The sequence below is a fragment of the Eretmochelys imbricata genome, chromosome 2 (genome assembly GCF_965152235.1).
Source record: "Eretmochelys imbricata isolate rEreImb1 chromosome 2, rEreImb1.hap1, whole genome shotgun sequence".
In the NCBI taxonomy this organism is placed as follows: Eukaryota; Metazoa; Chordata; order Testudines; family Cheloniidae; genus Eretmochelys; species Eretmochelys imbricata.
The window spans coordinates 47,404,761-47,418,635 of NC_135573.1; the positions used below are offsets into that span (position 1 = coordinate 47,404,761).

Below are 13,875 nucleotides of genomic sequence, written 5' to 3' on the forward strand. Positions count from 1 at the left end.
ACATACAACACATTACTATTATTAAAATTATATTTGTGTTTGTTGCTTTCTTTGAAGCATCTCGCTTCAAAAAACAAATTATTATAACTACTACTATTATTACTCTGTGTCATTTGGATTTCAGTATTTTAGGACATTAAAAGTGTTGTTGGGTATCTTAAGACATATGTTTTAATATGCTATATAGCGTGTCAGTCATACTGCTGTTAACCATACTGGTGTTCTGTTCGTTTGTTTGTTTTGGTGGAACTAGGTTAACAGTATACTAAAGAAACCACAATTTTTAAAAAATATATAGATAATCTTCATATTTCTGGAGCATTCATGGGAAAGGATGCAGGCAACTGAACCAAATTTCTGGTGTTTGAAACATATGTTTTCTTTCAAACGTATTCCAAACAATCAGCCTCCACTGTGAACAAAACCAGTTCCACAATTTGCATCCTGTGACTGAGAAGATTTTTTATTTAAGCTTATTATCAGTTAATAGTTTTCTACCTGCATGTTTCTGGGAAAACATGTACATTAAGAGTCTTATGTGAGCTATACTTTCTTTCGGCTTTACTCAAAAGAGACATTACATAATAGATTTTCATGCATAGACAGCTAGTTCAAGTCAAGACCTTCCTAAAAATCCTGTTAGCAGTAACACAAACCAGAGAACTATCAAAGAAAACTTCTATTGATGGAGAAGTTGCTACTTAGAGCCATAACAAGCATAATGAGGCTCAGCAGGAAAGAAAATGCAGTACAGTATGTAAGGAGAAAATCAAAGAACATGAGCCTTGCAGAGATAATTGAGCTATTATAGGATATTGACCACCAGTGGGAATAAACCCATATCCCACTAAGCTTTTCAGTATGTATTGTTTATATCACAATTTTTTCTTAATGTAATGTTAGGGTTGAATTCTCCTGCTGGTTTTAATTATATATATAAGCCTGTTATAGTTTTTTTTCTGAACTAGGTACAACACAATATTGCTTCTTTTGTAGTATGATGTAGGAATGAAAAAACGGGCAAGAGGTTATACCAATGTCAAAATAGGAAGGTGTGTTTCTCCAAGTTATGTATTACAAGGAGCTCTAGGTTTTTGTCCTGACAGTAATATGTGGTGTATGTGCTGCATAAGAGAATCTAGACATAGTTTTAAAAGTCCCAAGACGGTGATATAAATAAAAGGTATGAAGGATGGTAGCTTATGAGGTCTTAAACATCAGCTATCAAATTTTTGACAACTTGAAGATTATTTTAAACCCAATTGTTAATAGAACATATGTACTAAAAAAAACATCTATAGAATAAGACATGTCCAAATTAACCTATGTGTGGGGAGACAGGGATTGCCATAAACATGTATTCTTAAGTGAGCCAGGGAGATAAGGGAGATAGTGCTCCTGAATAATTGAATAAGAGAGCTAGGAGGAGAAAAAGCTTACAGCTCAATGATCTATTTCTTTTGTATTGGAATGCAACAGTGTCTGTTCAGGTGATGACAGGCTCGCACCTTTTGACCCATGACCCTGTTTACAGTAACTCAGGTGTACAGTAACTCAGGTGTATTGTTTTTCTGCATTGTAAAGTTTAACTGTTTTTTCTTTTAAAAATCTTAACATTACTCGAAATGGCTGAATGCCTAAATAACCAGCATTATATAAAGTACGTTAGCAAATGTGCAGTTTTATTTTACCTTGTGCGTGTCTTTTCCCTTTTCGAATTCCATTAAGTGCACCCCCATAATTGCTAATCCACCATTCACTGAGGAGCCCCAGCCTGTCCTGTGTTATCAAGGCACCTGTAATTGGCACTGGCGGAGGGAGTCTGCCTACTGGAATTTGGGAAGTCTGGGTTTTCGTTCAGAGGTTCTGATTTTGTAAAAGAAAAAAACTTATTTTTAATTCCTGTTGGTGAAAAAAATCAAAATATTAAAATTTTAGAGAGCCACTGAGTATTGAGGAAGACCTGGACTGAACTATTCCTCACACTGTAGATAGATTCCCTGCTCCAATACAGACCTTAAGAGATAACTACAATCAACCCATACACAATGAGAGTTCCTAGCAATGTAGAAAAGTCAGCAATCACAGGGCTGCCAGGCCTACACCAGCTAGGTGCTCCAGCGGAACCTATTTTTTAAACCTATTTCAACCAGAGCGCCTATTTTTGAAAGCTCAAGAGGACCGACCACCTATCTCAGACATCCTGGCAGGAAGGACAAGGAACCCAAGGAGGGGGAATACTAAAGAACAGAAGCAGTGAGAGAATTATGTAGTGAGGGAGGAGGAAGAAAAGCAGAGAGGACAACAAAGAATTCAGGGAAGAACAAGGAAAGATAAGCAAGAGGGGAAAAAAGAGGGTCAAGAAAAAATGAACATAGAATAAAGTGAAAAGGTCAGACAGCCAGTGATGATAGAAGGGAGGAGGGAGAGAATACAAAAAGGAAATTGCAATGTTAAACTCAGAGACACAGCAAGCCAAGGAAGAGAAAAGCAGATTGGTCAAAAAAAATGGGGAAGAGAAAATGGAAAACTAAGGAATGCACCATTAAAATGGTGAAGGAAAAAAGGTTTGATGCACTTAATATTTTAGATGTGTGTTGATTATTTCTATATGTTGTTTCCCCTATTTATTATAGTGCTCTGAAGGATATCCAAAAGCTCTGTTAATATGAGGGGACAGAATGATGTTGCTAATGGGACTTGTTGGAGTCTGATTACTGGTGAATATGTAACTAGATTAAGGAATCAGGCTTTTAAAAATGTTTTATGACACAGTCAGAAAATTTATTTTTATGAACGCCAGTTATTTTCTTTTATCAGTTTTAAATTTGTCACCTTTTAATTTCACTGCCAAGTGAAAAAAAGCCTTACATTGAGAGTTCGAAAGAGCTCAGCCTGTTTAGTTATCAAAAAGAAGATTAAAAGGTGACTTGATGAGAGTATATAAATACCTTCACAGGGAGAAAACACCAGGCTCTAAAGGGCTCTTTAATTTAGCAGAGAAAGGCTTTACAAGAACCAATGGCTGGAAGCTGAAGCCAAACAAATTCAAATAAGAAATTACGTATATATTTTACCAGCGAGGGTATTAATCATGGGAACAAACTGCTAAGGAAAGTGGAGGGTTCTCTATTTCTTGATGTCTTTGAATCAAGACTGGATGCCTTTCTGGAAGATATGAAAAATGTATGGAAAGAATGTAATATTTAAATTATTCAAAAACTCATGGAATTTAAAAGAGAATCCTTTTTAATGTTTTTATTTAGTCAGTCTATAGAATTATATAGTTGGAATATAATACATTAAACTATATTTATATATATATAGGATGATTCTCTGTTAAACTGTAGGAACTTTGCATAAGATAATTTGATTTAGAAATAACAAGTTATGATCACTTACAAATGCTATAGTGTACTGAGCATGTGCAGTAAATCACTGAACTTTTCTTAATGATCATAGCATGCACAAAAGTGCCATGTTCCAAATGTTCAGGAGGGGATATTTGATCTTTTTCATAAACAGCAACTATTCAAGAGTAGGGAAGAGGAGTTCAGACCTGGGGATCCTACAGCAAGCTTTAATACATCCTAACAAGCTTAGATCTTTAAACAGAGGGAGGTCTACATAAAATAAGATGCCATTGTTGTTATGATATGATACAGTATTACCATGAAACCACATATTTTTATAACCAAAGATGCACACATACATTATTTTGTATTGCTGCCTCCAAACATACGCTGAATATTAACACTGCTCTGTCAGTGTAAATAAGATCAATTATTTATTCGTATTTCTCACAAGTTCAGATTGCCTTGAACTTGTGTGCTTCTGATTTCTACATTGAACTTTTTTCCTTCCGACCAAAGAGACACACAAAGTACATAGCATTTTCTATTATTTTATACATATTATATGATCATAGATTTAATGAAAGACTATTGTAGTGAATACACTAAAGAGTAGAGTTAAGCTTGCTGTGGGAGCTTTAACTCTGAATTCACTGGCTTTTGTATGATTAAGAATCAGTTGAAACATAATGTAGTTTTTTGCATATATTATATCTCTTTGTGGTGCTGTGAAGAGGCCCTAGGCACCAGAATTGCTCTGATCATAAATAAGGTGCATGTTGATTTAGTTGTCAAGCTGGAGAAGTCTTTTATCTTCGGTGTACATGCTTGAAACAGCTGTCCAATCAGCAAGCAGGATTACATTTCTTTGTTCCCGGGTAGTATTGCTAAACAGGAGAGCTCCGGTTGCCCCAGTTTCAGTTGTTAAACGCAGCACTTTGTTAGAAAGAAAACAGCATGCAATTAGCATCTCAGCTATCTTTATAAATGCATATTTGGTTATCTATTTTTATTGTATTTTTTTATGTAGGTACTGGAGATACAGTGAAGAAATGAGGTCTATGGACCCTGGTTATCCCAAACCAATCACGATCTGGAAAGGTATCCCAGAATCTCCTCAGGGAGCCTTTGTCCACAAAGAAAATGGTATGCAAGCACTTTCCGAGCTTAGTCATTTCCGAACATCTGTTATCATGATGTAGAGATGTCTAGAAATGATTGGCTAATCAGGTTGGTGGGCTGGCTGACCTCTCATTATTTTGCAAACAGGGGATGTTTCATGCTGTGGAACTCATCTCTTCTTAAATCGTTGCATATAATTGTTTGATTAGTCTATTTTAAATCACAATGAGGGAGAGAAAAGATTCTTAATTTTTATGGAATAAGCTTTCATTTGGGTTTGGGGTATTCGTTTTGGTTTTGCAGGATTTTAGTACTTCATAAAATAAGTCTCCTATCCACATGCATCTGTTTGAATCTCCATGATGTTAATGGTTCATATAGGATAAAAGCTTTTACATTCACTTTGCTGTACTGTAGTCCAGAACCAGGCTCTTTTGGTATGTGAATAGAAGTATCCTGAAGAATCTGTAAATCAAGGATGGCGTAAATGTATACTGCAGAGCTACAGCTCACAGAGACTTTGAAATTCAGCATGCCATGGTAGTACCTGCACCAAGATGGAGTATCTCATCCTGCAACCCATAGTTTCTAACTGGCCGCACCTCCATATGAACGAGAGCAGCTGAAATCTGCTCCATTTTATGCAAATTAAGTGCTGCCCTCAGGCTAACGGCAATTTGCCAGCACAGCCCTCAGCTGCATGAAGTTAGATGTGTCCTTGATGTAAACAAAAATATGTGCTTGCGGTAACTTTTCATTGCTGCAAATATTCAAGTGTTACTACATGTGGGATTAATTTATTAGTGATGGAAGGTTGCGGTTTTTTGTTTGTTTGTTTTTTCAGACAGTGCACATATTTCTTGCTATCTTATTTTCATTTCCCTTTAGTAGATAAATATAAAGCTTGCTTTCCTGGTGTAGTTCATTTCAGAGTCTTCATTTCTTCCTATAACTAGATGAACTAATTTGCTGGGGAAATATGCTAAATCACTTCCTTGCTTTGTCTCTGTTTCATCCATCAACAGAAACTCTCTCCTGATTCTGGCATTTGGCTAGATTTTTTTTGTTTTAAACAGGAAAGTAGGTCAGGCAGGATGACATTCTGCATATATCACACTCAATAGCTCACTCTCTGTGTGTATACATATATACATAATGGGTTTAGTCTTTGCTCCCTTAAACAAATGATCATTTAGACTTGCTTCTTAATATTTGCTTATTTCATGGAACTATAATCATATTTTTTTCTGGATAGAGTAGACTCACCATCACATGTAAAGTGTCAGTGTTGTGCTCCGTGGATTATACATGTATCTCCTATTAGCAATGAAAGTTGTCTTCCCCTCACACACAGACAGATACGGTATGAAAGTGCTGCAGAGACAAAGCGCTTATCCCTGGAGCAGTGGGAGTTCTTTGAGTCACCCTGCGTCAAACCCTCTGCCCATCTCAAGAGTCGCACTGATGAACTTTCCCCTGGCATGCAACTGCCAGAAGAGCAGTGAAACATGGCATCAGTTCTTCAGGGAGGGGTAGGGAAAAAGAGGGAAAATAAGAGATGCTCAGGATTCTTGGAGAGCCTTAGAGGAGACCCGGAGGAAAGTCCCTGAAGACAGGATAACAGATATTTCTTTAAAGAGCATGATTACATTGGCGATTGCACATGGAGATAATGAAACTAGAAAAGATACAAAAGAGAAAAACCACAGCTTAGTTTAAAAGAATTCTGATTACATTTTGCCCCAAACCATTTTCCTTCCACTGCTTAGATAAAGATTTGACATGAAATTTTACCAGATTGCTTTAGGGAGAAAACTTAGGAAGAATTTCTGCCACTTAACCCATATCACCTGAAAGAATGTATCTTTTTTTATCCTCATTCTTTTAGTTTCTATTAAAAACGGAGTTGGGTTTGCTAGAGATGGCAGATGAGTGGCGCTAAATCCACTCCTCCAAAAAACTATACAAAACAACAACAATAAATTGAGTAGAATCACACCAAGATGGGGTGTGTAAAAGCTGGCAATCCCAGATCCTCTGCTGTTGCCAGCTCAGCACTTTGAATGCTTTCTGACTCATTTGATGATCTAGAAGCTCAGTAAGCCATGTGTGATGCTTGTGAAGCTTTCCCTGCTGCTTCTGCACTGTGGTCTTGTCTTCTAGTGCAGCAGCAGGAACCCTTATCAGGCAGGAGCAGACACGGCAAGCAGCAAACTTTCCTTCTCTGTTCCCACGTGGCCTGCATTCACAAGAACTGCTCAACCCCACGGAGTACATACAGTTGCTGCTCCTTCTGCCTCCTGTGCAACACAGCACCTCTGCCCCCAGAGATCCCTGCTGCATGGGTGAGGAGCCAGGCAGTAGCTGGAGAGAAGAGAGATTCAGAAGGATGGCAAAGAGTGGGGGCTGGATACGTTCAAGCAATTAATGCCGGGGCCATGAGGACTGCAGCCAGTTAGTTTTCTGAGTGGTACATCTTTATTTTTCTGTTTAAGTTCTTTAGCCTTCTTGAGTAATAACTTTGCCAAGGCCTATAGCTTTGTCTGTCTTTGCAGACTGGTAGGTAGTATAAACTTGTCACCACAATTTTCTGGAACGGATATTAAGCCCCTCAGGCATCAGGGCTTGAGCCATTCTCGATTAGAGATCAGGATGAGACCGAAAGTCAGGTCGGGGGGGTGGGGGCAGGGGCAGACTGTCGATAGGTGCATACTGCAGGGTTCTTACTCTTTCTTCTGAACCATCTGGTTCTGGGCACTGCCAGAGACAGGGTGCTAGATTGGATGCACCTAGGGTGTGACACAGCATGGCAATTCCTGAATCCCTGTGGTTTTATCCCCTCTCATTTGATCATGCAAGTCTATAAAGTTTGTTAATAACCATATTGTTTACCATTGCCAAAGGTGGAGTCTTATTAAGAGTCAACACGTGCAGTGCTTTTCAAAAAACACATTATTTTATGGAAGACATAAGTGTAGATCCCTGTTGTAAACTATGGTTTAGACATCTGTAATTTTCCATTCGCTGATGAACACATTTGTTTGCTTCAAAGCTTAAACTACAGATTCCTTTCAGATCTTTTTAATCTATTGAAAATCTCACCGTTTGCAACTCAAATTTGATGGCACAGAATTAACAATAGTGATGTTTTATGCTTTGATCCAATGAGTGGAAGGCATTTCATGACCAAATGTCCTAACAGTTGTTTTGATATAGCTCACTATTTTTCTTTTTTTCAGCCAATCGTGTACCTTTCTAGCTAGAGCTATAGATATGGAGATACAGATACGCACATAGTCTTAGACAATAAAACTGAAGGGAACCATGTGCAATGTCAAATAATACTACTCAACTGTCTGCAGAATAATTAGAATTAAATAAATAGTGACTGCAAAAAGTTTTTTTTTAATTCCTCACATTGATAAATGTGCAGGTGGGAGGGACAAAGGCTTTTGTGTGTAGTTCTGAATTGGAAAAGAACTAGACTAAAATGTCTTCTTCTGCACAAATGAAAGTGCCTGACCTTTGTTTGAGTAAGAGATTATTAATATTCTCTCTAATATCTGGTCCACTAATCTTTCCAGCAAGCATTATTAGTATGCCATTATTAGTATGACAGGTGATACCCAATCTGTCTTAGTGCTTGTAGTGGCCTTTAGCACTGTAGGAAAGAACATGAGGCTTATCAAGTAAAGCTCAGGAAACCTCCAACTGTATGCATTCAGGTTATAAACAATAGGAGGAAGTGCACCCATTGTGGTTTGTTTCATGCCAGATCAATGCCATTTTTCAGCTGAGATAGCAACATAATTTAGGTTTTTGGCAGGATACTAGGATTTCTTCATGTAGGCATATTTCATAATTTATATTGGATTGCATCTGAATGATCAAATACCAGTTCCCTGCAGAAAATGTGAGGCTGGGTACACCTGTTCTCTCTTGGTAAGGCTGCTGTTCGTTCATATAGTGTTTCCTCCATCTGAAGAACAGCAGCAAGGTAAAATGGCATTGAAGAGAATCAGTTCTCATTTCAGCCTGGTCTAGCACAGAGTTGGAATTCATTTAAACTGATCTCCCATCCTGAGAGGGACTCTGACTCCTTGAACTGTTGGGACTCAGCCCTGGCACTGTGGTATAATTCTAATTGTGGTCAAATGTTCAATTAACGGATGACTCGTTCGGCCCCTAAATTCCTCAATTCTTTTTCTCTAGCATTTCTTCACAGTCACATTATTAGACTAAGACTAGATCCGAGTTTATTCATATGGGAAACTCGAGGTTTAAGGTTTTTTTAAAGACAAGAAGGAAGTGAAGTTCTGCCTTGGAGGCTAGTTTGGACAAGAGCTTTCTTAGGAGCCATATACTTAGTGCCAAGAAGATCTGAAAGTTTCCTACCCTGGTCTGCACCTGAATAACCTATATTACTTTAACTTTATAGATTCCTCTGCTCAGAAAATAGCTCAGTGTCATTTGGTGAATATTGGAGGCTGTTTAACTTCAGTCTTTATAAGCAGATTGTCGACATGACCATGAATAACTGCACTTTTGTTTCCCAGGCTTCACATATTTCTACAAAGGAAAGGAGTATTGGAAATTCAATAACCAGATGCTCAGGGTGGAACCTGGATATCCCAGATCCATCCTCAAGGATTTTATGGGTTGTGATGGACCAACAGACCGGGACAAAGACCGACACAGCCCTCAAGATGACGTGGACATTGTCATCAAACTGGACAACACAGCCAGCACTGTGAAAGCCATAGCCATTGTCATTCCCTGCATCCTGGCCTTGTGCCTCCTTGTCTTGGTTTACACTGTGTTCCAGTTCAAGAGGAAAGGAACACCCCGTCACATACTGTACTGCAAACGCTCTATGCAAGAGTGGGTGTGATGTAGGGGGTTTTTTGTCTCCCAGGAGTTTGTGGTAACTTGAGATTCAACATAAGAGCTGTTGTGTGGTTTCCTAGCTAGGAGCAGGAATCTGTCAGCCTGAATCAGAGCTGATCTATAAAACCCAGGGGGTTGCCTGTCCTGCACATGAGTGGGGATTCACTCTACTGGGAAGCTTCCATGATAGACAGTATCTGCCGTTTCTTCAGTCCTTTGTCTTTCTTTGTCATTCGGTTCCAGGCCTTTCCTCTGCACGCTCAATACCCAATAAACTATCAGGATTAACGAACGAAGAGGAAAAAAGAAAAGAAAAACCCAATGTTTCTACTGTTTTTCCCCTAAAGCCTGTTCCCCTTTGAAAATAATTTTGCTGAAAGTAAACGTTTTGTTTTGTTTTGTTTTTAATTAAAAACAACACAACAACCCACATTGAACTTTCAGGAAAGTGTGAAGACCCAAACAGCTTTGTCTCCAAAGAGGATTGCTTTCTGTCTGCAATGGATATAGTTGTATACTCCTACACACGATCTTTGTCAAGTGGGAGACCAGGATGACATGCAGGACTTCAGACTGTTCGGACAGCCATTTTCCAACAAACAAGGGGCCAAAATATCTGCAATATAGTAACAGCCTTAATGATACATTCATTTTGTGTTTTATACAGCTGTTCTGAGCTACGTCCTCAATGTTTTAACACATTTATATTGATTACTATATTTCAAACGGAACCTTTTTATTGTTTCTTTCTTTTGTTGATTTTCCTGCATCAATTTTTTTCCCAAGCTGTACCAGGCCAACCGCCCCAGGCCTTTCATAGGTCTGTCAGGAACACTCATTCCAAAGCATAGCGAAAAAAGCATGTTTCTGAAGTGGATTGCAATGAACTAAAGTGACAGTCATGTTATAGAGAAAATTGACACTAGCATTACATTGGTGTAACCCTTTGAGAACTATAGGATTAGCTTTTAGAGTCTGAAGGATGCTAATCTTGGTTGCCATGGAAGTATAGAACTGCAGAAGCGGTATGTGGAAATACAGGTTAATGAAATTCAGGTTTTTAAAACAGATATCCTGTAAGTGTAAGTAAGGGCTTTTAATTACTTGCATTATTGATAAAAAGCATTTATAACAAATGAACAGAAACAAAAATATATTTGCCAGCTACTTTCTGGTTCAATAAATACTTATTTTAATAACTTGTAGCACTCACATAGGATTTTTTGAACTGGCTATAGTTTTACTGCTTAGCCTTTTATCTTAGACATATTGAATTTCTGTTTTAAACTATGTTGCATGATAATTCAATTTGCCTTGGTACATGAATACATGAAGATAGTGTTACAGTTTGAAAGGAAAGTTAAAATGATGACTCTGATGTTGCATGAATATCGGGTGAATTACCTATTGCATGTTTAACATAGTTCTCAAAGGGTTAGTCAGATCTCTGGCATTTAGCTGTACATTAAATCACTGACAGAGCCAAGGGACCACCAAAGCATTTTGTCATTGTGGGTAATTTGTGCTAACAGCAGTATTGTCATCTTCATGTGACCTGCAGAGCAGGTTTGTATCAATATTTTTTTCCTAGAGAAAAGTCAGTAACTGACAGACCTCTTTATTGATTTTAGGAGCTGCTTCTTGCAGTGATAGGCTTTACAGTCATTGGGCTGTGAACTTATTAGAGATGGTCAGAATGAATGCACCCCATGAGTCAAGACACCTGGCTTTGTATGAAAGCCAGGATTTGAGGGGAGTCGCTTTTGAAATAATGAACAGCTTGCCTTGAATTCGATTATTGATCTGTTGACTGTCATTACCAAGTTAAACATTGTCTTCTGTGAAAAGCTTCACTGTCTGAATTTCCTTAAATTGCACTGTCCTATGTCTTCGCTCTTTGACCTTTAACTTGCAAACTGGCACAAACTGAAGATAATCTGGTGTTGCTAATCAGTTTGGATTAGTTTTTGTTTTTAAATGGCCTGATATTCATTATCCAAGATTACAGAAAAGCATTGAAGTGTTTTCTTAGGAAAGAAGTGACAGCAACAAAAAATTTTAAGGTAGATCTGTAGATGGGCGTTTTGCTATGTATACGTGCACACTCTAAAAATGAACTACAGTAGAAGTGAATTTTTATTTAACTTGAATACAATTTTCAATATAAAATTAGTAATTTCTACAAATAACTAGTTATTAGTGACAAAGTTACGAGAAAAGTACTTAAATACTTGAAACAGCCAGCACTGGCTTTTACATAAAACAAGATTTTTATACTAGATTCAACAGATTTCTTACTGATTTCCTAATATACATTACTGGATCATTTTTTAGAGAGTGTAGGTATATATATACATATAAATATATTATGGTGATTATTATGATTATTTTGGTAATGGATAGCTTGACTGCCTTGAATTTATATTTGTATTGAGCCTAGCATGAAAAATTAGTATGCTTTTATGTTCAATTACATGATTTGATTTTGATTTGAAGACTTATTTTATGATCACGTGTGGCATGCTATAAAGCATCGCAAACTGTTATTTCTTAGAACACAAACAGAAATATATATACGTATGGCTAACAAAAAGGAACAGTTAGAAAAAAAGGTATAGTTTTACAGCAAATATGCAATGCAGATGGCATTTTGGAGATGTTTTGTAGAGGTACTGTATGGTAGAAGTGCACCAGTATCAGCCCATAGCATTTCTTCAGTAGATTCATTTCAGCTGTTGCTGAAAATGTAAAGAGTGAATTCACAACTACAGAGCATAGGATAATATTTACTACACATCAGCTCATTTAGGGAATTCAAAATACTATGCCTGCATGTCATTTTTTTTTTAATCCACGGGGTGACTTTTGTTGTCCATAAACAACTATAAATTATGTTCTGCAACAGATAGAACAAAAGGACTCATGTTTTTGTTCTGATTTTGTCCCTTGGATAGTTGGTGGAAACCACTGACAAAATTATTTAACCTGCAGTTGATTTTCCTCTGCAACAAGAGAACCAGACAATTTGATATTATCCTTAAAACAGAACAGCATCTCATCAGTTTTCTTACTCACTTAACTATTTCACTTCATTTTCAAAGTCTCTCTCATGGCAGCTTTGACTTTTTGTGCAACTATTTCCCTGAGAATAATGAAGTGCTCAGCATGTTGACTGTTGTTCATTGATAAGGTAACAAAAAATGTTTGTATTTGGAGAATTTAACTTACAGTAATTACGCTGGAAGGTAAGTGTGATAATCTAGTGCTTGATATATGGTACATCATAGATACATGAATGCATAATAACTTGATTCTTAATCTATTTTCTTTTAGGTAAAAGTACACATATATTATATACAGAGAGAGGAAGAATAAAAAGAGTGTTGTATGGCATGTTCATGCCGTGCAGGTTAAGTTTGTGTCAGCATTTCTATGATTATACATTTCTATTTTCAATAGGTTATAACACAGCCATTAACATTTGCTTCAGGCTGAAAGATCTAGGAGCAGTTTATGTTCAGTCTAATTTCAAAAATGTATATTTGGTTGCTTTTAAATTATAGGAGTTCAAAATAAATGAGGTATTTTCCCAGGTTTAGTTTTGAACTCATATAAATCAAAAACACCTTATGATTTAAGAAAATGAAATTTGATAAACAGTTATTCCTCAGTAGAGTCTAATAATTGTTGGTGTCAACAAAGAATAGAATAAAACAGATGAACTATGTTTTGAACGTTTGGTTTCTGCTCATGTGCAGTAACTTTTTTCCTACTGTTTTTAATAATCCCATATTAGTATTGTCACAATCTACACTGTGAATATATACAATACTAAATATGGATTTCATCAGTCTCTTAAAATCTGGCAAGCTGATTATACAGATTTAGTGTAAGTCAAGAATAACAAAAAGCTATTTCCTATAGAAAGAAAAACATTTAAATTAAATTTTATCAGAAAATAAATTTAACAGAATATGTATTTGTATATTTACTCGATAGGTTGAAATGGAGAGACTCAGATGGCTCCAGATGAGCCCTGTCAAATCCCCTGAATAAATGTAATACACATATTTTAACATCCTGTAAACGATTTTTCTTTTTCTTTTCTTTTTTTGGGAGTTGAATTGGGGAGTAGGTTAAAAAAAAGATTAAGATTGTGAAACACTGATGAAAGCCAGGAAATTTCAAAATGGAGGACCAAACTTCTCTTGTCCCACAGCAGTATGTGTGTGGATCCCTTCCGCCACCCGCCCATCCCAGAACCCCTGACTTTATAATACTGTGGGTTAAGAATAGAGTGTAAGACTTAACTCGGAATTCCTTGGCTTTTGTTGGCTTATGATGCAGTCCTGATGTTAGTTAAATGCAGCTTTTGGTACTTAGTTAAATATATGGAATCAAATTCTGGCTTGTTGGTAGGAAAAAGTGCATAGAGCAGAAAAATAGGTGTGCCTATAAACAGTGGAACGTTACACTCTCATTCTAGCTTTTCACATTTGTATTATTGGTGGGG

The 13,875-nt window shown here is 37.0% G+C and overlaps 1 protein-coding gene across 1 annotated transcript in view; it reads left to right on the plus strand.

Moving 5' to 3' along the window:
* MMP16 (matrix metallopeptidase 16) overlaps positions 1-13,449 on the plus strand; it is a 243,953-nt gene extending 230,504 nt beyond the window's left edge. The window contains exons 9-10 of the mRNA XM_077810049.1: positions 4,384-4,499; positions 9,032-13,449. Of these exons, the coding sequence (XP_077666175.1) occupies positions 4,384-4,499; positions 9,032-9,366 (451 nt within the window). The 3' untranslated portion in view covers positions 9,367-13,449. The remainder of the gene's footprint in view (positions 1-4,383; positions 4,500-9,031) is intronic.
* Positions 13,450-13,875: the final 426 nt, after the last annotated feature.